Raw genomic sequence first — 22976 nt, forward strand, 5'->3', positions numbered from 1 at the left:
GCGGAAGGGGGAGGGGGATGAATAGCTCGTCGTGCTGTCGTCGCTTGTTTCTTGGTGATAATGTGTAGCGGAAAATACAAGAAACAATACTACAACGCTAACACTAGGGATTTACTTGGTATCCACCTCAAGAAGAGGTGATTAATCCAATGATCCATACACACACCCTCCACTATGAAAATACTCCTCTATGGTAACTACCGAAGCCGGAGAAGCTTGTACAGGACTCACACACAACAAGAGGAAAGGAAGAAGCAAATACAAGTAAATCTTACAAGATTTTACAGCATAAAACCCTAGCTTTCTTTTCCCTTCTTGTTTGGAACGCCTCTTGACCTTGGAAATGTAAGAACACCTTACTCCAAGAAGCTTCAAGATCTGGCGGTGAGCTCTGGAGAAATCGCTGTGAAGAGTTGTGGAGAGGAATCGAAGCACTGCCGAAGGAATCACACCTCAACGGCTAAAACCTGCGCCAACGGTCGAATCCCAATCGATTGGATTACTCCCAATCGATTGGGGGAGGTTTTGGATCGATCGACCGATCGATCCAGAGCGCCTCTGTGCTCTATAGAAATTGCCTGGATCAATTGCTTGATCGATCCAGGACTTGTTGCGCGATTTCCAGCTTCCCAATCGATCGACTGATCGATTGGAGGTTTCAATCGATCAATTGATCGATTCAGAAGCTTACTGTTCGCTCAAAAACTCTCCCAATCAATTGACCAATCGATTGAGGAAGTTTTGATCGATTACCCAATCGATCCAGATCATTTCTGCATAAAATCACGTCAACCAATCGATTGTCTGATCGATTGAACCCCCCAATCGATTGGAAAGTAGAAAATTGTGTAGAGCTTGAAATGAGCTTCGTTTCGCATCCGAAATCACCTCATTCCGATATCCGAGTCAAAAGTTATGACCTTCGGAAGTTTACTAGGTCCGAACTTCCTAGTTCCATGCCAACTCCCTATTGGACTTACGATCGCTAAGTGTTCGATCAACTTTTGACCCATCTGGACATTTTCTCCTCGCGCCAAGTGCCCGGTCAACCTTGACCCACTTGGACTTACCATATCATGCCAAGTGTCTGGTCTTCCATGACCCACTTGAACTTCCTTCCACTAGATGTCCGGTCATCCTCGACCCATCTGGATTTCCTCTTGCCAAGTATCCGGTCAATCCTTTAACCTACTTGGACTTCCAAACACTAGGTGTCCAGTCAACCTTGACCCACCTAGATTTCAACATGCCTGGCTTCACTCACCAGGTCTTTCCATCTGCCTAGCTTCACTCACTAGGACTTCCATCTTCCTGGCTTCACTCACTAGGACTTTCACCTAGTTTCACTCACTAGGATTTTCACCTGACTCCACTCACCAGGATTTTTCCACTGTCCGGCTTCACTCACCGGGACTTTTACCTGCCTGGCTTCACTCATCAGGACTTTCACCTAGCTTCACTCACTAGGATTTCCCTTCTGCCTAGCTTCACTCACTAGGTCTTTCACTTGACTTCACTCACCAGGATTTTCCTTTCTGCCTAGTTTCACTCACTAGAACTTCTCAGTCAAGTATCCGGTCAACCTTGACCTACCTGACTTACCATCATACTCAGACTGGTCAAACCCTAACCAGAGGATAATTGCTCCAGCAATCTCCCCAATCAGATGATTACACTTGCAATCTCCACGTATTGTCTGTATTGTCAAACATCGAAACCCAAACATAAAGACTCAAGCTTGAGACAACTCAAGCTTAGTCAACCAGGTCAACCTTGACCTAGGTGTTGGAGCAATCTAGTGATCCTAGGTTTTGATGTTTGGGCAAAGGTTTAAATTAGGATTATTGTTGTAATTTGATATGCATTGTGAGTGTGTAGGATGCAGGTACAACAAGGAAAGTCCAAGTGTGATCTTGGCAAAGGAGGAAAATCCAAGGATGAGTCTTGGCGGTGTAAGTCCAAGCATGTAGTCTTGGCAACGTAAGTCCAAGTATGACTTGACAATGGATGAAGTCCCAGAGGCGCGACCTCTTGGCAAAGGAAGACGCGACAACAATGACAAAGCCGATGGAAGCTCCAGAAGGTAAGACGTGAAGGATGGGGAGGCATCCGAGGGACGCAAGGCTGATGGACGAGGCTAGAAGGCTAGTCTAGGTTGGTTGGGAGAGGATGAGTGCTGAGCGAATGTACTCGGGGGTCAAATCCTAGACGCTAGGGGTTTATTGTAGCGTTACTGTAGCAGTATTGTAGCAGTCGACTGCATGTTTTAGCAGTCGATTAGTACAGTCGATCGCGCAGTCGATTGGGTGCGAACAGAATGGTTTTGTTCGTTCAGTCAGTGTAGAGCAGTCGACTGCATGTTTTGGCAGTCGACTGGTATCGAGCCGTTGGGATGTAACGGTAAAATTTCCACAGAGGGCAGTCGACTACTAGTTTTGGCAGTCGGCTGGTAGGCGGGGTTTTCTAACTTGTGGCCTATATAATCAAGCATTGGAAGCTTGGTTAAGGTTGATGAAATTAGTGGTGGTTAACTCTAATTAGAGTCTCCAAGTGCCTAAATGATCTAGCGTGTTTGTACGAGGTTGTGGCGAGGTTTCTCCACCCACAAGGAGCTACGTGAGCTAGCCGGAAGTTCTCCGGGGAATCATCCACCGATGGATCGGGATCGTCCACCTTACGGGCAGCCGTGGAGTAGGAACTTTATCTCTGAACCACGTTAAATCAACGTGTTAGGTTTGCTTTCTATTATTAGTATTTGTATTTTATTTTCTGCTGCATACTAACAAGTGTAGGAAGTGACAATTTGGGTGAGACGCTATTCACCCCCCCTCTAGCGGTGTCAAGGTTCCAACACTAGGAAATATTGCATCAACAATCCCCCCATTTTTGATGTTTGACAATACCTTTAAGTTAGGCTAATCACATAGCTTCAACTTCCTTTCTTACCAAAGTCTGAATGAGGGTTTCCTTCATTCTCCCCCTTTTCTAGAAGGCAAACTCTCTCTTTAGGTAATGAAGGCCTAACTTCAACCCTACATTCTCCCCCTATTGGCACACATAAAAAGGAACTCTCCCCCTGAAGAGTTACTCAACGTTGTTCACAACTTCACTCATTGTTCACCACACGATAATGAAAGTCCCATACCTTTCATTTTCCTTAATGCTCATGTTATGTTCAACACGATTCAAATGAAGGTCCCATACCCTTCATTTTCATCATCCGGGGGACATCCGGGCGGGCGATCACTAGCTAAAAAGATACTGCTGGCCGGATACTTCTGGCCAACTTTACAAGCAGACGCCGCTCGGACCGTCGCGACGTGCCTTTCTTGTCAAAGGTATCATAATTTCTCTTACCGACCGGCGGAGGAAATGAAGGCTGCTACTGTCTCTTGCCCGTTCGACCAATGGGGGATGGATATCGTGGGTCCGTTTCCTATGGCAACCGGACAGCGAAAATTTTTATTGGTGGCGGTTGATTATTTTTCTAAGTGGGTGGAGGCCGAGCCGCTAGCCAAGATCACCGAGCAGATGGTCAAGAAATTTATTTGGCAGAACATCGTTTGTCGGTTCGGCATCCCCCGTCGACTTATCTCTGATAATGGGCGGCAATTCACAGGAAAGTTGCTCGAAAATTGGTGCAAAAGCTATGACATCGAGCAACACTTCACGTCCGTGGCATATCCCCAAAGCAATGGTCAAGCCGAAGTAGCCAATAGGGAAATTCTTCGCATTCTGCGCGCTCGGCTCGACAATTTGGGAGGAAGCTGGGTGGATGAAGTGCCGGGCGTCCTATGGGCCATCCGAACGACCCCAAAGGAAGGAACGGGCGTCACGCCTTTTCATCTGGTATACGGCGGCGAAGCGGTGATTCCCGTCGAAGTCGGTATCGAATCCGTCCGGATCCAGAATTACGATGATGGCAATGCCGAGCGGAGGAATATGGAGCTGGATTTGGTTGATGAAGAGCGAGCCAAGGCGTCCGTCCGCCTGATGGCATACCGGCAATGGATGAAGCAAAACTATAACAGGCGCGTGATCCCCAGATCGTTCCAGGTTGGCGACCTTGTCTGGAAGAAAGTCAAGCCGGTCGGCGACGTCGGCAAGCTGGAAGCTCCCTGGGCGGGCCCCTTCAAGGTTATCGAAAAGCTCCGCTCGGGCGCTTACTATTTGGAGGATGAAGATGGACGGCAGCTGGATCGGCCATGGAGTGCGAATCATCTCCAGCCTTATCGTGTCGGATGAAAGGTGCACTGGTGTAACTCATTGTTGTGTATATTCTAGTTGCCCATGTCCTTGTAATGCAGGAAGCAGAAATGAAGCAGAAATGAAATTAAAGGAAGGCTAGTGTGTGTGCCGAGCGGCTATGTTAGAGATTAGCCTTAATGGTCGTCGAGCTCTGACGTTAAATATCGAGAGACGAGCCGACGTCTATAAACCCTCCGACCGGAAGGTCGTCGAGCTCCGACGTTAAATATCGAGAGACGAGCCGGCGTCTATAAATCCTCCGAGTGGAAGGCCGTCGAGCTCCGACGTTAAATATCGAGAGACGAGCCGGCGTCTATAAACCCTCCGAGCGGAAGACCGTCGAGCTTCGACGTTAAATATCGAGAGACGAGCCGGCGTCTATAAACCCTTCGAGCGGAAGGCCGTCGAGCTCCGACGTTAAATATCGAGAGACGAGCCGGCGTCTATAAACCCTCCGAGCGGAAGACCGTCGAGCTCCGACGTTAAATATCGAGAGACGAGCCGACGTCTATAAACCCTCCGAGCGGAAGACCGTCGAGCTCCGACGTTAAAAATCGAGAGACGAGCCGGCGTCTATAAACAATCCGAGCGGTGGACCGTCGAGCTCCGACGTTAAATATCGAGAGACGAGCCGGCGTCTATAAACCCTCCGAGCGGAGAACCGTCGAGCTCCGACGTTAAAAATCGAGAGACGAGCCGGCGTCTATAAACCCTCCGAGTGGATAGCCACCCACGTGATACATTCCGGTGGTAAGTGCCGATCGACGACAAAGCCTGTTCTTTAAGGCCAACATACGGCCAAGCGGCTCGCTTAGCAAAAATAGATGAAAAACCCCTTTGAGGTAAGGGGCAAAGCAAAAGATGGTTAATAAGAATTAAAGATGGGAGCGCGTGAACGAATGACGTTCGTGCGCCGAGCGGCTATGCAGTCGCATGGCGAAAGGCGTTTTTTGAAAACAATCGGCTTGAGCTCATGTTAGAGTATGAAGCCGAGCGGAGGAGTTTTAAAGAACACTTTAAACATGACGAAAGAAAAATTTCTTGCCAAAACAAAAGTTGTAAGAACAGAAAGATGATCTATTTACGCCAAACGCTGGGCCAACAAAAGAAGTTACTGCAAAAATAAGTTGTGCCGAACAGCAAGAGTACAAAAACATGATCACTCCTCACGCGTCAAAATCAAAAAGAGCATCAGGAATGGCGCCCATCACGGTAGCCAGATCCTCTGGGGGATGGTCAGCTCGGCGGGAAGGTGACCTTTAGTCTTCAAGTAATCCACCGTCGCCTTGATCGCCTCTTCGAATGTGAGGGAAATCTTGTCGGTGAATTTCTCTCCGAAGTCGTTCGAGCGGATAAATGCCTTCCTCACTTCGTCAGAGCGGACAAATGCCTTCCTCACTTCGTCAGAGCGAGCCGATTCCCCATCCTGATACCCTTTGAGCGCGGCTCGGGAAGCATCGTTGGCGGCATGGAGATCCTTCAAGTCTCCTTCAAATTTGAGCAGATCGGCCGAGCGACTCTTCTTCTCGGTGGCCAGAAGGGCATCCAGATCCTTGATGCGTTGCTCTAGCCCTCTGATCTCCACCTTCATTGGGTCCATGTCGTCGATGGCCTTGCGCTTCCGAGAGGTCGCCGTCTTGATCTCTTTATCCCGTTGTTTGACCACAGCTTCAAGCCGAGCGACCTCGCTCGCCAGATCGGAAGCTCGTTTCCGTTCGGCTTCCAAAAGCTTTTTGCTTTTCTCTAGAGCTGCCGTGGATTGCCCCTGGTTCGCCTCCGAAAGTTTGAGTTTTTTCATTTCGTCCTCCAGCTCAGCCAGCCGATTGCTGACTGCAATCTGCTCTACCCAACTCTGCGAACAAAGACAGTTAAGTTAAAAGCTAAAATAAAAAGTATCAGTAAAATAGAAAGGCATACCCCGGTCGCCTGCTGCAGGTTACTGTCCCCTAGCTGACTGGGGGACATGAGTGCGACGCGTACGCGCGCGTCCTCCCAAACTTTGGCGAGCGGACCGGTGAGGGTGATCTGCTGTTTGGGAACCGATGGCCGATCGGCGGCCAGTAAGTATTCCTCCGAGGGAAATCTTAGGACAGTTTTAATCACCCTCGGGCCGCTCGAGTCATCTTGAGATGCAGTAGCATGGCCAGAGGACTCGCCGATCGGGTCCGGACGGTCGCCCAGTCGCCTAAGACGACGTAGAGTCCGAGAGGTGGAAGGTTGCGCCTCAGGGATGGTCGGCGGCAAGTCAAGCTGAGTCGGAGTACGCTCCGAGGAGACCGCCTCAGAAACCACATGAGCATCATCGCTCCGCTCGGAAAGCTGCTCTCCTGGTGGAGGCTGTTGGGCGGCTTGCTCTAGCCGACGGCGCTTTCGGGTCACCAAAGGTGCCTCGTCAGCCGATCGGCCTTCCTCCTCGGCCTGGGCAGATGTTGTAATATTGGCCGCGGCCTCGTCAGTGAAGACGCGGGCGGCCGATGCCTCGGGAGCAACTTGAGTTCCCTCGCTCCCTTCAGTTGCAGGGCCGGTCAGGACTAGCCCTTGTTCGGCCGCTTCCTTGTCCTTCACCGCCTCAATATTGGCGGCTTTCAGCTTGAGCTTTTCGGTTGCCTTAGCACGCCACATAACTTCAGCTGCAGAAACAAAGAATAAATCAGTTAGCACAAAATAAAAAGGGGGATAAGAATCACTTACTCATGCTGCAAGGCAGATCGGCTTGGATGGGAGACAAGCCGAATATATACATTACTCCAGGAAGGAGCAACTTGTCGATATCGTAATGTTGGCCGACCAGCTTGTTGGCCGCATGAAGATACGCCGGATGGCTCTTGAATTTGCCAAGACCAGGTTGATTCGGCACCGCCGTCTGCCACTTCGTTCGGAAGGCCGGCCGCTCGGGGAGACGCATAAAAAAGAAATGCTCCTTCCAATGTTTATTGGAGCTCGGCATGTTGCTAAATAGGACGAAACCCGACCTAGATTGAAATATAAAGGTCCCCCACTCGGATTGTTTTGGGTAGAAAAAATAGTGGAAGATTTGGGGGTCCAAGGGGATATCATTCAATTTGAAAAGGACTATCACCCCGCTCAGCAACCTAATTGAGTTCGGGACTAATTGGCCGAGCGGGAGGCGAAAGTGGTTGCATATTTTGAGGATGAACGAATGTGGAGGAAAGCGCAGCCCGACCAAAAATTGATCACAGAAGAAGCAAATGGTGCCGGGTGGCGGATCATTAGGCCGATCGGAAGGAGTAGCTACAACTATCTCATGGTCGGCCGGAATCTCATACGCCCGAATGAGACGCAATGCGTCTTCTTCATCGAATCGGCTCTCCATAGTCGTATACCAGAGACCAGGAGCACCGACTGTAGGCGTAGAAGTACTCGCCATGGTCGAAATAGAAGAGATATTGACAGAAAAACTAAAAGAAAATGCCAACAGAATGAAAAAGAAAGCAATACAGGAGGCGGGGAGCTGAAAAGGAAGGCTTACGGGTACGAGAAAGATTGAGGGAAGGAAGAAGATGGCGAGCGCACCAAACAGGCGAGGAATAAGGATCACCGGAGCAGAAACAACAACGGGAGGTCGAAGGTCGATGAAGAAGAAGGCGGCGGAGAGAGAGGGCCGCGAGATTTATAACGTTTGCCCCGTACGACCTTAGCCGTCCGATTCAGGTTGTGAAGAATGAGGTCATCATCCAGCCGTTCATTTCAAACGGCGGCTGTCCCATCGGAGGTGACGCCACCGCCATACCCTGATAAAAGTAAGATTGCCACGTGTCAGCAAGATACAGGTTACATTTAATGAGCGCCCTGTACCGCACGCTACGCACGTGATGGGCAGTAGAGATGAGGATTCGGCATGGATTCCAAGGCAATACAAGGCACGGGCAAGATACCGCCGAACGGATGAGCATCCCTGAGCCTGGCCGAGCGGACCAATGTAGCGGTCGTTACTCAGTCAGATCGGCAGTCCAGTCAGTCAGACTTCGCCTCCTTCGACTAGACTTGAGGGGGAGGCAAGTGATCCGGCGGTTAGAACAGGGGACCACCATTCCGAGGGGTCAATGCCACGTAGCAGTCAAAAGGCCAGGCGGCCGATCGGAGAAGGATGGGCCGACCGGTGAATAATTGACAAGCAAAAGGCGCCCCGACAGAAGTCAGGGTTCTGACGCTCAATAGAACAGTAGAGAAGAGCCGAGCGGGAGGCCGTAGACATACTGCTAGCAGTCCCCACATAGCACCTTACCGAGGATCTCCCCAGCATACCGATGCATATGGAGGGCGGACGTGATCTGAGTGCCGTCCGGCCGGACGGGAGATGAGTGCCGGCCGGCAGGACGGGAGATGAGTGCCGGTCGGCCGGACGCCCCGGCATGGAGTAAGGAGAGAAGGATAAGAGACATCTTATGACAGCTGTCAAGTCCTATGACTAGGCCATACTCTAAATCTGACGGCAAGGTGTTCTGCTGTCCCATCAAAGACGTGTCTGGACTGTAGCAGTATGGTGTCAGGTAAGCTTTCTGACAAACACATACCGAGGTATGGGCTAAGGATACGTATTTACCTCGGTAGGTGTGCGTGAGCTCTCTCACCACTCTATATAAAGAGCCTTATACTTTGCCGGAGGTACGCTTTCTACGATTCTTGGAGTCACTTCTTCACTGTTAACTTACCTGACTTGAGCGTCGGAGGATCGCGCCGGGAACTCCTTCCCGGCCCGACTTCTGTGTAGGTTCGCCGGAGGTTCGTGCAACCAGTCGAAGATCCACGTCAGCAGCCGGGGAGCGCCACGTGCCCAGCGTCCGTTGATTCATCATTAGGGCAGGATCAAAAATTAAGCACATTTTACTCTTACAAAGAGTAAATACATTTTCTATTTCATTTTCAAAGGTTAATAAAAACCTTGAAAATGCCCTTTGAGTGTCAACTTCATCAAGGTTGGGTTGATTACCCTTCCAATTTGAGTTAACACTGTCTAACCCATCTAAGGGGTAGAGAAAATGCTCCTAGGAACCCAAAACCTATTGGTGCTCCTAGGATGTTCTAAGTATTCGCTAGGGATAACTTCCCTAGATACCTTCCTAGTGACATTTTTAGGCTTCTTAGAAGCCTTGGACACTTTCTCTAGGTCGACTCTAGGGATTGCTTCCCTTATGACCTTCTTAGTGACTTTGTTTGACTTTTTAGAAGTTTTAGTCACTTTTGTTGTTGCCAAGATACTCCTAGGGATAACTTCCCTTGTATCCTTGACTGACCTTTAGACCTAGAACCAATATGTCCAACTCTGAGGTAAATTTGACATCTTCTCCGACTATAAGACCAATCAAATCTTCTAGAGCAATGAATACCAGTATGATCAACAATGTGACAAATTTGACATCGGTATAAACTTTGCTTTTGGCCACCTTGATGTCGTTGAGTATCTGACATTGAAAATAAATAACCCATCCCTTGATAATAATAGACCTTGTTGGAAGAATTTTCGGTGGCTGAAAATAATACTTGGAACTGGAACCTTGCTGTCTAATGGAAGCGGCAAATTAAATCAGAAGCTTGGTGGACGGTGACGACCACTTGTTGTGGGCTACAGAGTAACTTTTCGACGACGATAAGAAAGTAGAGGGCTTTTTTACGTTGACTTATGTAGCTATCAATGGTGAATTGAAGCACTTGCTATGATAGAGAAATCTATTTTAGTTAAAGAAGATATATCAGAGAAAAATCAACCTATGGATCTTGGCTCTGACGAAAATTACTTGTTAGGAAAATTATCCCTTTGCATGTCGATTTTGTTGCTAATAAGGTCTCCTGTAGCTGCTGTAAAGAAAAGTGAAGGTTGTAGCTGCTGGAACTTGTTGCTAGGACTTGTAGTTAAGGGGGGTGGGCTGGCACAAGGAGAGCTTCCACCATTAATTAGTCGGCAGGAACACAAGACTTGGTGCAGAAAAGATGGCAGCGACAGGAGCTTTGCTGGTGACAAAGAGGACAGCTGGCGATACAAGAAGGGCGTCAGCTGTAGAGGAACGGCAAGGGGCAGCAGTTCCTTTGTTCCTTGGAGTTGGCGGCTGTAGCAGCTTTTTGATGGTGACAAGGCCGGTGGTGGGTTGGCTGCCTTTGGATGGTGGCACCGCCTCTGGCCGGGGCAACGGGTGGACGGCAGGAAAAGAGAAAGCAACAATAAAAAAAGAAAGAGAATAATTAGGAGAAATTAATTAAGAAAACATAGAAACGAAATATGGTAGAAAAAAAAGTGGATTGGTGGAAGATTATGGTTATGATATAATGATGAAAAATAATAGATAGAGGAAAGAGATAACATAAAGTTTTTTTATCATCTTATTACTAAAATTAATAAGTTTATTTATACAAATTGTCCAAAATAATAATGGAAAGATTAAATAAGACATACAATCGTAATAATTATAAACATAGTAATATAATAGACTTTGAAATATTATTTTTCCTATTTGATTCATGTCGATCTTGATTATGATGTCAAATATAATAAATCTCAATTGATTGAAATCAATTAGAGATTATTTCCATTATTGTCATTAGACTTCTCATCATCATGCACTATCACCTGTCCAGTCATCTAACACCAGTCATCTCTCTGACAGCTCTTGCCAGATCCATATTTAAGACATTGCCTCTTGTTAGACTCAGGATTAGAGAATCTTTAATAGCAGGAATGATTAAGTCAAATAAGCGAATGGGTCAGTCCAGAGGAGATATTCCTTAGTAGGGATGTTTTTGCGGCTTAGACGACACATCGAGGATGCTCCCGAGTGGGGATGTTCCTACATAGTCAATTAGTTAATTATGAAAGAGGGGGCTTGACAAATTTTTCCAAGAGGGTACCCGTGCAGGGAAATACTCATGCTGGTCGACCAAGCTTCTTCACCAGGTCGAGTCAATACACGAGCGGGTCGACCAATCTTCTTTATTAGAACGAGTTAATACTCAAGCGGGTCAACTGCAACTTCTTCACTTGAGCAAGTTGACTGCATGTCTTATCGAGGATGTTCCCGAGAGGGATATTACCAAGTTGCGAACTTCCTAAGCCATAAGAGCTTGTTAGTAATAGTCCTAAGAGCCAATTATGAGATGATTAGACTTATTGGGTTAATAGTTAATCCAATATAATAATCCAACCTATTAAGAGAAAAACAAAGAGAAGTTTAATCCGAATTAGACTCATTGAGTTAGACTCAATTGAATCCAATTATTGGATTGAGTCTAATTTGAATTAGATTCATGAAGTCAATTTGGATTGATGTCCATGGAGTCAATTAAGATTGATAAGGTTCAATAAGTTAGACTCATTAGGTGAACTTGAATTCATAAAGGAAGAGGAAATGTCAATTTTGACTTGACCAAAAGGGAAGAGGAAAGGTCAATTTTGACTTTACCAAGAGATTCTTCATGAAAGATGACTAAGAGTCAATTCATGAAGAAAATCAAGAGACGAAATGGAGATCAATAGCCAAATGCACTTTTGGTATTCCATGGGAGTACAAAAGGAGGAATTTTGGTCATTGATTGTAAGAAAGTTCATTTTATATCTTCTTCTCCTTCCTCTTGGTCGATCCTTCCTTATGGCCGAATCACCTTGTGTGGCCAACATCACAAATTTGGTTATTCTCCAGATCGAGAGTTCGTGAGACGAATGGAACATGTTCGTGTGAATACTGTAGAGGCGCGGATACTTGATTACGCTGAGATCTGCATCCAAAGAAAGGTTACTACCGGGATTACGAAGGACACGTATCAAAAATATAATCCTCTCAGGTAAGACTTAGTATATAATTTTCTTTCACATGAATATTTTAAAATAACTAAATATTTTTTAATGTGCTTTCACGTATTAAACGTCCTAGTCCTTACAGAACTTTCTTCCCAAACCACAACAGTTCTTAAGCCTCAACACTTCCCAAGTGCGAATTTCCCAAGCCGTGAAACTTCTCTGGTTTATTCCTTCCTGCATGGTCATGTCTTCGGTCAGCACTCGTGGGCCCATCCGAATATATATGATCGGGCGAGAATTATGACATACATCAAAAAATAAACCTAGGAATTCTTGAAGAATCCAAAGGGTGAACTCAATGTCCCTCTAACCCACACGAGTTCTAAAGATATGTAAATCTCCATTGTGCCTTAGATTAGGATCCATGAAAACTAAATTCATAAAAGAAAAACCAAAAGTTCCATGAAATGAACGATTACTAAGAATGAAAATTAATGTGCGTATATATATATAATTAAAGCATCTAGTGGTTACTTGCATGTTTAAGCGCAGGTGGAATAATCAAATTCTATTCCTTACCTTCTCTGATCATCCATATAATTCCTTTGGCTTTCCAAGATCGTCGCCATACTTATTAATCTACACCGTCATTTCTTCCTGTATTGCCATTCGTATCAACATCTTAATTCCCTGCTGCAAATTAGGATCCCTCGACTCCAGCATCACCATGCAATACCGACCGCCGCCGGGAAGCCACTCCAGCAGCAGCACCACCACCACGGCCAACATCCAACTCCAACAGCCGCCAGAGCGCGCCGACATCAAGTTCGAGGGCCTGCAGGCAGATCGGCCGACACCGCCAGCTATGTGGCTGGTAGCCGCGCTCTGCACGCTCCTCTGGCTCGCCGTCATCCTCGGCGGCCTCGCCGTGCTGATCGTCTACCTCGTCTTCCGGCCGCGGACCCCTCTGCTGGAGATCGTGAGCGGCACTCTCAATGGGGCCTACCTGGACGTGGGACCGCGCCTGAACGTCGACCTGACGCTGCTGGTCAACATCTCCAATCCCAACGCCAAGGTGCACGTGACCTTGAGCTATCTGCAGCTGGATCTTTACTTCGACGGCGTGTTACTTGCGACGCAGGGTGTGGAGCCGTTGGAGGAGAGCGCGGGGGAGGCGGTTCTTCGGAGCGTGCACATGGTGGTGAGCGAGGTGGTGCTAGGGACGAAGGCCGCAGAGAAGTGGCAGGAAGAGGCGCAAGGGGGTGGCACTGGCACTAACAAGGGGGTGGGGATGCAAGTGGTGGGGAGGTTCCGGTCAAGGTCGGTGCTCAGCGGGTGGATGCGTTACAGCTATTGGCTGCATCGCCGCTGCAATATACTCGTCGACGGGCCGCCCAACGGAGCGCTCATCGCAAGTTCCTGCGCCTCCAAGCACTAGCTGCTAGCTAATTAATGCAAATTTTGTTTAAATTTGTTTTCTTATCTAATTTAATCAATCGTTGACCCGCGTGTTGTACAAAATAAACAAAAAAAAATTAAATAAAAACCAAATCTACTGTTGTTAATATAATATAAATAAATTATGACTCATAATTATTTTTCACTGTATTACTAGATAAATTTTCGAATACTCAAATCATATGTCATAGTTTTAAATTATCGAATTGTATACCCACTTTTTATTTTACCACCGTTCTTAAATTAATTCGACTGGAAAAAATAGTCCACTAATTTTTTTTAAATCGAATTGATTTTTGTTGTGTTCGAAAAATTCATCAGTCAATTTTGGACAAAATCTGTTGATGGACCTAGAAACTTTAGAATGATATGAAATCAGTTCTTATGTATTCATCTAATTCTCATGATTGTAAAAAAACTATTAAACATCAATTTGACCTAATATATTACCAGTAGTGATTTTTTTTCAACACGAATGTATACGAAATATTAATTTGTATTAAAAAAATCATTGCTCTTAATATATTAGGTTAATTTGATGTTTGATATTATTTTTACAATTAAGAGAACTAGACAAACATATAGGAACTGGTTTCATGTTATTTATATTGGAGCAATCGGTAAGGCCCTAGGTTTTGATTGTAAGATACGACAAATTAAAGTAATAAGGTTTAATAGACGAATAACCATAAGAGAATTTTCAGAAATTTTTAGGAATTTTTTGGAAATTTTTCGGAGCTTATATGACGAGTTTAAAGGGATAAATTTATAGACTTGGGAAAAGTCTGTTTGGAACAACCATTTAGTGAGAGTTGGTTGAGGAATAAATTTAGGTTTTGATTTTCCTAAACCTAAGATCAAATTTTATAAAAAACCTAATTTATTTCCTCCGCTCGATTCCCTTTTCTTCTCCTCTTCTCCTGATTTCCCCTTTTGTTCCCGATGTCGACCCCTTCCTCTTCCCCGAGCTCCCCCCCCCCTCCCCCCCCAAAAAAAAAAGGAATCTGATGCGGCGCTTCTTCTTCCTTGCTAATAAAGCCCATCAGCCAAGGGAAGCCTCGTCCTCTCCTTTGCATCGTCGCCTTCCATCTTTCTTCACCTCACGCCGACCCTCTTCCGATCTCCCTGTGCGCCGCTGCCGACCGCCACGACCCGACACCGGTCGCCAACCACTTGATCTCCTCTCGTCATAAGCCGAGCACCCCAGGTCCATTATTCGGTTCCCTAGCTCCCGATCCACCGCTGACCGAGTGTTTGTTTCCCGATCCGAGGCGCCATCTCTACACGGGTTTGGTCTTCGGTCAGGAGCAAAGATTCAAGCCCTAGTTTCTTTCCCCGTGCTCTAGATTTGATCTCTCGCTGCCGCTGATCACGATCGTTGATGTCGCAGCCGCTACCCTCTTCGTGTGAGGACAACTCGGAGACACCGACGATCGCCGAGGTGAGGCCCTAACCTCTTCTCCGTTCAGATCCATTAACGCCCTTTGATTTGAGGGCAGATTGTGATGTCGCAGGTCGTGTGAAAGCCGTCGGCTGTGTAGAAGCTGCTATTGTCTGATCCAGCCACTGTAGCTCCGGTGGTGAGCAACAACACGACCGAATTTGGCTTTGGCTGGCAGTGCTGTTAAGGAGGTTTTTCCAACAGTGGGCTGATTCAGGAACAAACGGATTTGGATAAGTTATGCTATGGATTAGTTAGAATTGATGAGGAGTCAGATGATCCAATTAGGGTTTATAATTGGATTTAGATTTAGGTTAGTTTTTTGGAGGTAAGATATGATTTCTAATTAGTATTGTGTTACAGGACTTTGATTCGAGACGAACATCTCGACGTGGGATCTATCTGATACGACTTTCTTTGTGATGTGGGTACTTTTGACTTATCTCTTTTGATATTGCCATTTTGATATGCGTAGTAGGTTATATCTAGTAGTAATGATTATATTTATATATGTCTTGGTATGTCACTACTTGATACCCATAGTATGCTCTTATTGTTGTCTGTTCTACATTATTGCTTATGTTCTCCTGATTCTTGCATTGTGCACTTACGTAGTGACATACAATGCATTACCAAATACAAGTCTAGCTACTAGATATACTTGGCATGTGTACCTAGTGTTATTACTTGGCATGTGTATTTAGGTTTACTATCTAGCATGTATACCTAGATCATTGTTATGGACTCAGTTTTCCTTTTGGTACACATTATGAGGAGGTTGATATTTTCAGGAGTTACATGCTTAGTGTCATGCAGCATATTGCATGATTGCATGCTGAGCAATTGTCGGCTCCATTATTATTAAGCACATCACCAATTACATGATTTGCACACACAACCACTCATGGGTTAGTGGTATATCAGGCAGGGTGTGTGCAGTTTGCTCTATCAGGGTTTCGCTGGTCCGCTCATGGGTAGCGATCACTGCAACATGGTAGCGGACAGGGATCCCTCCTCTTGACTATGACACAGGGAGATGAGAGCTTAGGCTCCACTACTATGTTTGGGGTAGGGGGATAGGTGTACTCCAACAACATCCTGTCCACTCGATCACTCAGGAGTAGTGATGGTAGAGTGCACAGTTGTCATAGTCCTATCCACTTGGTCTCACTATCGTGTGTGAAATGGCTGATTGCGTCAAGGGTGACCATGTCATTTGTATCATATGCATGAATTGCATTTATTGCTTGTGATTGTTGCATTTTAATATGCTGCATTTTTGATGGTTGCATATGATTGACATGCATACAGGAGATATGAGGTATTTGGTCTAACGACCCTTATATCCAGATAGGAGGTCCTGCTGAGTACAACTTCTCCCCTTGTTCAGTTTTCGCATTTCCTATTATAGATCAGGAGACTGTACTGTATGATTATTACTGATAGATATATCTTGCTATGCATGTCTGATCGATACCCACTGAGTTCTTGAACTTACTCCGTTGATTTATTTCTTTTCATGTTGAAGCTATCAAAAGGTTCCAGTTGTTAGTCCCCACTCCGTGTTGAGATGATTTTCTATTTCGGACTTGGGTTTCCTTGTTTTGTGACTACAAACTTGTGATGTGTAGTTATTGAACTCGTGTATTTTATATCGAGTTTTTGGTACTCTGCCCATGTTTTCCACTACGATGATTTTCCGTTGTGGGTTGTGCTTTTCTTGTTGCAGTGGAGTAGGTTTTATTAAATTGCGTGGTTATGTAGTCAGCTGGAGGTTGTATTATTATAAACTGCGTGAAATGTTTATTTATTTTATTGTATATATTCCGACCGTGTTGGCCGAGGAGTGAGAGGCCCTGAGGGTTGTGCAGTAAGGTTTCAGATTATCGCCAATATAGGGGAGATGTTGTCGAAATTTCATCGACAGCGACTCCTCTTAGGCGTGACAGTGATGTTTGGGCAAACATTTAAGTTGGGTTATTTGTGTATTTGATATGTGCCTTTGAATGTGTAGGCACAAAGAAAGTCCAAGTGTGGTCTTGGCAAAGGAGAAGTACAAGTAAAGTCTTGGCAGTGTAAGTCCAAACATTTAGTCTTGGCAACGTAAGTCCAAGTATGAATTGACAAAGGATGAAATCTCGGAGGTGAGGAACTTCTTGGCAATAAAAGACCCGATAACAAAGATAAGACTGAAAGAAGTTCTTGAAGGCAAAAGCTTGAAGAATCGGGAAACATCTGAGGGACGCAAGACTTATGGAGAAGGTTAGAAGACAAGGTCAAGTTATGCGGGCGAGGATGAGTGCTGAGTGATTATACTCGGGGTAAAAGCCCTAGTGTGGGTTTACCAATATACTAAAAGCGAACATAATGCTTCTGTTTGCTCAATCAATGTGGAGCAGTCAACTGGTAGAGTCACTAGTTAATTGGTATTGAGCTGTTGGGTTGTAACGATCGAATTTTCACAGAAGTCAGTCGATTGGTGACTTTACCAGTCGACTGGTAGTGAGAAAGTGTTGGTGTAGAGTGCACCAGAATCAAACCTGAGTTTTGATGTTGTCAAAGATCTAAGTTAAATCTTGTTATGATCTGACAAGTTCACTAAGTGTGCAGGCTGTTTACTCAACCGGGAAAGCCCTATTCACGGTTAGGCAAGAAAGTCATAGCAGATAATGGAAGCTAGGTAGGAAGTCTAGGTGGGTCGAGGACCTAACACCTAGCAGTTGGAGTCGGTAGGTCTAAAAGATCTGATATTGAGAGGAAGCCATGGTGAGTCGATCCGATGCTAAGCCGAAGTCTAAACATGTCTAGATGACTCAATGTTTAGAAGGTAGGTTGAGGTAAGCAATTGGAGTGGAGCGATGGGGAGGTCATGTTCCATAAAGGAACAAACCCTAGGTTACTGATCCAACTGAAGAAACCGGTAGGTTTCCAAGTTGAGATCAAGACAGGTCTTACTATCTTTTCTTATTCATACATTACTACTGTGCTAACTTTATGTTGCAGGAATATTTTATGCTACTGTGCAAACTAACTCTGTTTTATAGAATCCAGGTGGATTGATCGACTGAACAGGAGGATTGGTTGACCGAACCAAGTTGACATGGCACAGAGTGATCGAGCAAGCACATTTGGTATTTAAGGGGATCGATCGACTGAACCCAAGGATAGGTCGACCAAATCCATTTTGGTAAACAACCTGGAAGATAGAAATCTCGGCAAACTTAGAATTCAAGAAGATCGATCGACCAAACCCAAGGATCGGTCGATCGAACATTAAATAACATTAATGATGAAGCATATTTGAATCGCAACGAAGAAGGCAGTTTGAGGGATTGGTCAACCGAACAAGGTGATTGGTCGATCGAACATTTAATGCTCTTAATTACATGAAGATTAGATCTTGTCATCGAAGGAAAGCGCAGCATTCAGTCGACCGATAGAGGGTTCAGTCGATCGAACTGATCAGTTGACCGAAGGGTTTTTCAGTCGACCGATCAATACTTATAAAAGCAAGCCTCGAGCACCGAACCGAAGTAACTTTCTGCATTCCACTGTTCTACTGCTCATGCTACTTTTGATCTTCCACTCAACATGCAAGCTACATCACTAAGAAGCTCCGACGATCTTCGTTGTTGTATTATTGGTATTTTTATTTAGCTTGCATTCTTTTGTATTAATTTCTCTGTATGCATTACCTCTTTTTCGAAGTTTTCGAAAGGAAAAATTTTAGTGAATTACCTAACGGTACGATCAAGGATCACAAGTCTTGGAATAGGAGTCACCACAGGCTCCAAATCAAGTAACTGAATTAGTTTACCTATTTTTTTTTATTCCGCTGCTACTTTGATATTTTGAATCGAAAAAAAAAGTTTTAAAATGAATGACATTCACCCCTCTCTATCATTCCTATAGATCCTTCAGAAAACAACTTGGATGTTTTTGTTGGGGGTTGCATTTCGATCCTACAGTTTTCCCCCAAGCTCTATATAATGGAGCTTGGGATGACTGACTTGGGTGACGAAATTAGAGGTGGTTAACCTCTAATTAGAGTCTCTAAGTTCTCGTGATCCAAGTGCCCGTGATCAAGTTTGTGGAGAGGTTTCTCTACTGAGAAGGAGTCGTTCACTAGCAAGAATTTGTCGGGGATTGATCCACCGAAGGATCGCTGTGATCGTCCACCTTATGAGCACACTGTGGAGTAGAAGCGCTAATCTCTGAACTACGTTAAATTAATGTGTTAAGTTTGCTTTCTTGTTTTAGTTTAGCTTTTGTATTTGTATTTCTGCTGTGCGCTAATGAGTGTAGGAGGTAAATGAACGATTTAGGGTGGGCTATCTATTCACCCCCTCTAGCCGGTGATCAAGGTCCCAACAATTTTGAGGTCTCTAGGTCTATCAACTAGTCTCTCAAAAATCAATTTGCCCCAATATATGAGAGCAGTGATTTTTTTAGCATGAATTAATTTTTTAGACATATTCATGTTTTAAAAAATCACTGCTCTGAATATATTGGGTCAAATTAATTTTTGAGGATGTTGATATAATCATAAGAACAAGAAAAATTCATAGGATCAAGTTTCATTTCATTCGGAGCTCTCTAGGTCCATTAATCGATTTTGGCTGAATAAACCTAAATTGATTTTATTTAGATTCATTTGGCCATAGTTTTAAAAAAATCATTACTCTCAATATATTGTGTCAAATTAATGTTTGATAGTATTTTTACAATTAGGAGAATTAGATGAATACATAGGAATTGATTTCATGTCATTTCGAGATCTCTAGGTCCATCACCATATTTTGGCTGAAACTGGCTGATAGACCTAAGGACCTCAAAATAACATGAAACCAGTTCCTATATGTTCTTCTAGTTTTTATGATTATAAAAAATACTATCAAACATTAATTTGACTCAATATATTGAGAGCAATGATTGTTTGAACACAAATATGTTTAAAAAACTAATCCATGTTCAAAAAATCAATGCTCTCAATATATTGGGTAAAATCAATGTTTGATAGCATTTTTACTATTAAGAGAACTAGACAAATATATAGGAACTGATTTCATGTCATTCTGAGGTCTTTAGGTCCATCATTCGATTTTGGCTGAAACATGCTGATAGATTTTTTAAACAGAAAGAAATCGATTCGACTGGAAAAAAAATCATTCAACTATTTTTTTTAGTCAAATTGATTTGAAGACAAGGGTAAAATGGGAAGTAGATATGCGATTTGGTAATTTAAAACTATGATGCGTGCTTTGAGTAATTTGAAAACTTATCTACTAGGTCCGGTAAAAAATTGTTATTTTTATTAATATTAGTCTAATCAACTTCAAAGGGCATTTATTACTCGATGAATCCTTTTATTTTTTTTTAGCAAAGATGATTATCTTCAGTCTAGACGTTCTCATAGTTCATTCCTAGATTATGTAAAGGGAGATAAATCAGGGGTCAACTTATAGCCTATCGTCAAATGGTTTAGGGTGAAAGGAGTTTTTTACTCGAGGGCATGTACTCATCAAGAATTGATCCCTATCCTATATATTCTCTCTAATCAACTGGGCACTAGCCCCCATGGGAACAATGTGTTGGTACCCTAAGATTGTTTTGATGTAATCAAACAAGTTAAATTAAGTCCTGTTGTATTTAAGTTTGTGTCTAAGTGTGCAAGAGTTTAGGAGCACAAGAAGTCAAACAAAAGACGCAGCTAGCGAGAAGGACGACACGGGAGAGAGCTGACGGGCTCAGTGTGTCCGAGGGACGAGGTGCTGCGGAAGAGTACGCGGGTGAACGAGAAGGTGGCACACGACGTTTCCAAGGGACGAGAAGTCGGAGCGGAAGTTTGCTCGAAGGCCGGAAGTTGGGTTCGGGTGAGCCATATTCCGGATGGTCGAAATCACCCAAGCAAGCAGAGCCAGAGCAGAGGACCCGAACCGAGGTGAGAAGAACCGGAGCAGAGGGTCCGGACCAAAAAAGTCAACTAGGTTGACTTTGTGGGTCTAGGCGTCCGGATCCATTCCGATTGCCCGGAGTCCGGGCACCCAGAACTCAAATATTATCATATTCAACGTGGACTTTGGTCGACGCGTCAGAGATAGAATTCTATTCCACTCAAGGCGCCCCGATCAAGGCTATAAGTACATCCTTGGTCCAGAAGCTAAAGAAGAACAAGCAATTACTGAAACAACACTTGTGTGCTTTCCTTTCTAGTTTAGCTTCTCATTTTTCTGTGCTTACACTGCTGTAAGGAGGCTTCTCCACCTGAAGGAGAATTTAGTCCTACTCTATTCCTTGGATTAACAACCTCCCTGATTGTAACCAAGTAAATCCTCTGAGCCTCTACTTCTTTTTAGTTCATTTAATTATTTATGCAAGTGTTCTTTTAAAGTCCGAGAAGGATTTGTTTTGATTTTGTGTAGAGCTATTCAACCTCCCCTTCAAGCCGGTCAACGGTCCGAACACTATGAAACCCTCTTTGATACTTAAATTAGGGTAGTGCTTCTGAAAGTAAAAGTAGGATGAAAATTATGAGATAGGTATTATAAACATGCCTGCGATGAATATACTTATAGGTGCGAGAGAAGTAAACATATGCAAAGATCATGACAACGATTTTCGAGAAAATTGAGGCTATTCTAATTATTTCAATTATTTTCTACTGGTATCCTAGCTACTTGAATTCCTACAGCTTCAATTGCTCACCTATTGTTCACCTAGGGATGACGATGGTGGAGGGGTCGTTGCTAGAATCGCAAGTTATATCATCATGACCATTATGATACAGAGAACTCAGGGGTTCGATCGAGCTAGCTGTATGGGGGAGCTTAGGAGATTGAATGGTATGGAAAGCACATGAGCGAGAATTGTATGAAGAGCTCATGAGACTGGGCTATATGATGATCTTACGAGATAGAATTGTATGGAGAACTTGGGAGACTGAACTATGAGCAGGAAACTAAAATTCAGTCGATCTTCTTGATTCACAATTCGATCTACTTGAGTAAGCAAGGATAATGACATGGTGTGTGAGTAAGAGCATCCACAATTGAAAGCATAACATTTAGCTTAAACATGTCATTACAAAGATAACTCTTCCTAACAAATATCCTACCTTTAGAAAGTACAAACTTATCAGTCTCAAAAACTGGTTTGAATCCAAACTTGTTCAAAAGACTATCTGATACAAAATTTTTCCTAACTTTGGAAACAAACAACACATTGGTTAAAGCTACAATTTTTCCCAAAGGAAATTTTAGATCTATCTCCCCTATGCCCTTGATGGGTAATGTTGAGGAGTTTCCCATATAGATAATGAAGTTTGGATCTTCAATTTCCTTCAAGGACTTGAATTAGCTCTTATTCTTTTTTTTTTGATAAAGTAAATTATGTATATGAAACAAAAGGAATGTACAACAACCTATGGCACATAGGTCCCCGCTCGTCATATCCGGACCAATGCCAGATCAGAACAAGAAATCCATAAGGCTACCTAATGATACAATGCCGCACAAGGCTAGGCATGGTATCGCAACAGTAGGTTGGTGTGCACAGACACCAACTATCATCACAACCAAGCATGATCTTAGGTACAAACACAAGCACACAACCAACCAACAAATAAACATCACTGCCACTAATGAATGTTCCCTTGCCGTGACTGCATCCACCTTGACCCTCAATCGCAGCAAGCTAACGCCAACCATCCTTCATGTCGGAGACACTATTTGAGTTCAGCAACACCTCTAGCAACCCATTGGTGATGAGGAGGGTAACAGTCCTCTCCCAAATCAGTCCCAGCCACATCTTACATGATAACCATGGAACCTTCGACAACACTCCAGAGTTCCGGTCATCGACACAAGTGTCACTAAAAGACTGATGTTGCAAAAACTGAGCTAGAAGTATTATTGCAGCCTTCAAAATCTGCTTACCATGTTCACAACCCCCTTGTCCCTCTACAGTTTACCGCCAGCAGCCCCTCCATTCACTGTTTCACCACACTGAATCGTCTACTGTATCCAGTTGCATCCTCCCCCCTCCTCCAAATGTGCTCCTTAGGTCCAATTTTACACCAAGAAA

General features: G+C 44.3%; 1 protein-coding gene and 1 long non-coding RNA gene across 3 annotated transcripts; both read left to right on the forward strand.

The window, feature by feature from the left end:
* The first annotated feature begins 11917 nt into the window (after positions 1 to 11917).
* Positions 11918 to 13433, forward strand: LOC121978579. The gene is made up of 2 exons (XM_042530906.1): positions 11918 to 12039; positions 12548 to 13433. The coding sequence occupies exons 1-2, from the start codon at positions 11918 to 11920 to the stop codon at positions 13431 to 13433; spliced, it is 1008 nt and encodes a 335-aa protein (XP_042386840.1).
* A 916-nt stretch (positions 13434 to 14349) lies between these two features.
* LOC121976152 lies at positions 14350 to 21629 on the forward strand. Of its 2 annotated transcripts, XR_006110556.1 has the most exons (3): positions 14412 to 14894; positions 14968 to 15318; positions 21615 to 21629. It is a non-coding gene; the product is annotated as an uncharacterized LOC121976152 (long non-coding RNA). The 2 variants fall into 2 exon arrangements; XR_006110555.1 differs by lacking the exon at positions 21615 to 21629 and having other exon boundaries at positions 14350 to 14894; positions 14968 to 15336.
* Positions 21630 to 22976: the final 1347 nt, after the last annotated feature.

The sequence above is a fragment of the Zingiber officinale genome, chromosome 4B (assembly GCF_018446385.1).
Source record: "Zingiber officinale cultivar Zhangliang chromosome 4B, Zo_v1.1, whole genome shotgun sequence".
Classification (NCBI taxonomy): Eukaryota; Viridiplantae; Streptophyta; class Magnoliopsida; order Zingiberales; family Zingiberaceae; genus Zingiber; species Zingiber officinale.

Excerpts from the sequence above, each read along its gene's own strand:
- LOC121978579 (XM_042530906.1), top strand. The coding sequence starts at position 11,918 with ATGGAACATGTTCGTGTGAATACTGTAGAGGCGCGGATACTTGATTAC. Across the intron at positions 12,040-12,547 it reads CAAAAATATAATCCTCTCAG|GTGGAATAATCAAATTCTAT; the intron begins GTAAGACTTAGT and ends GTTTAAGCGCAG.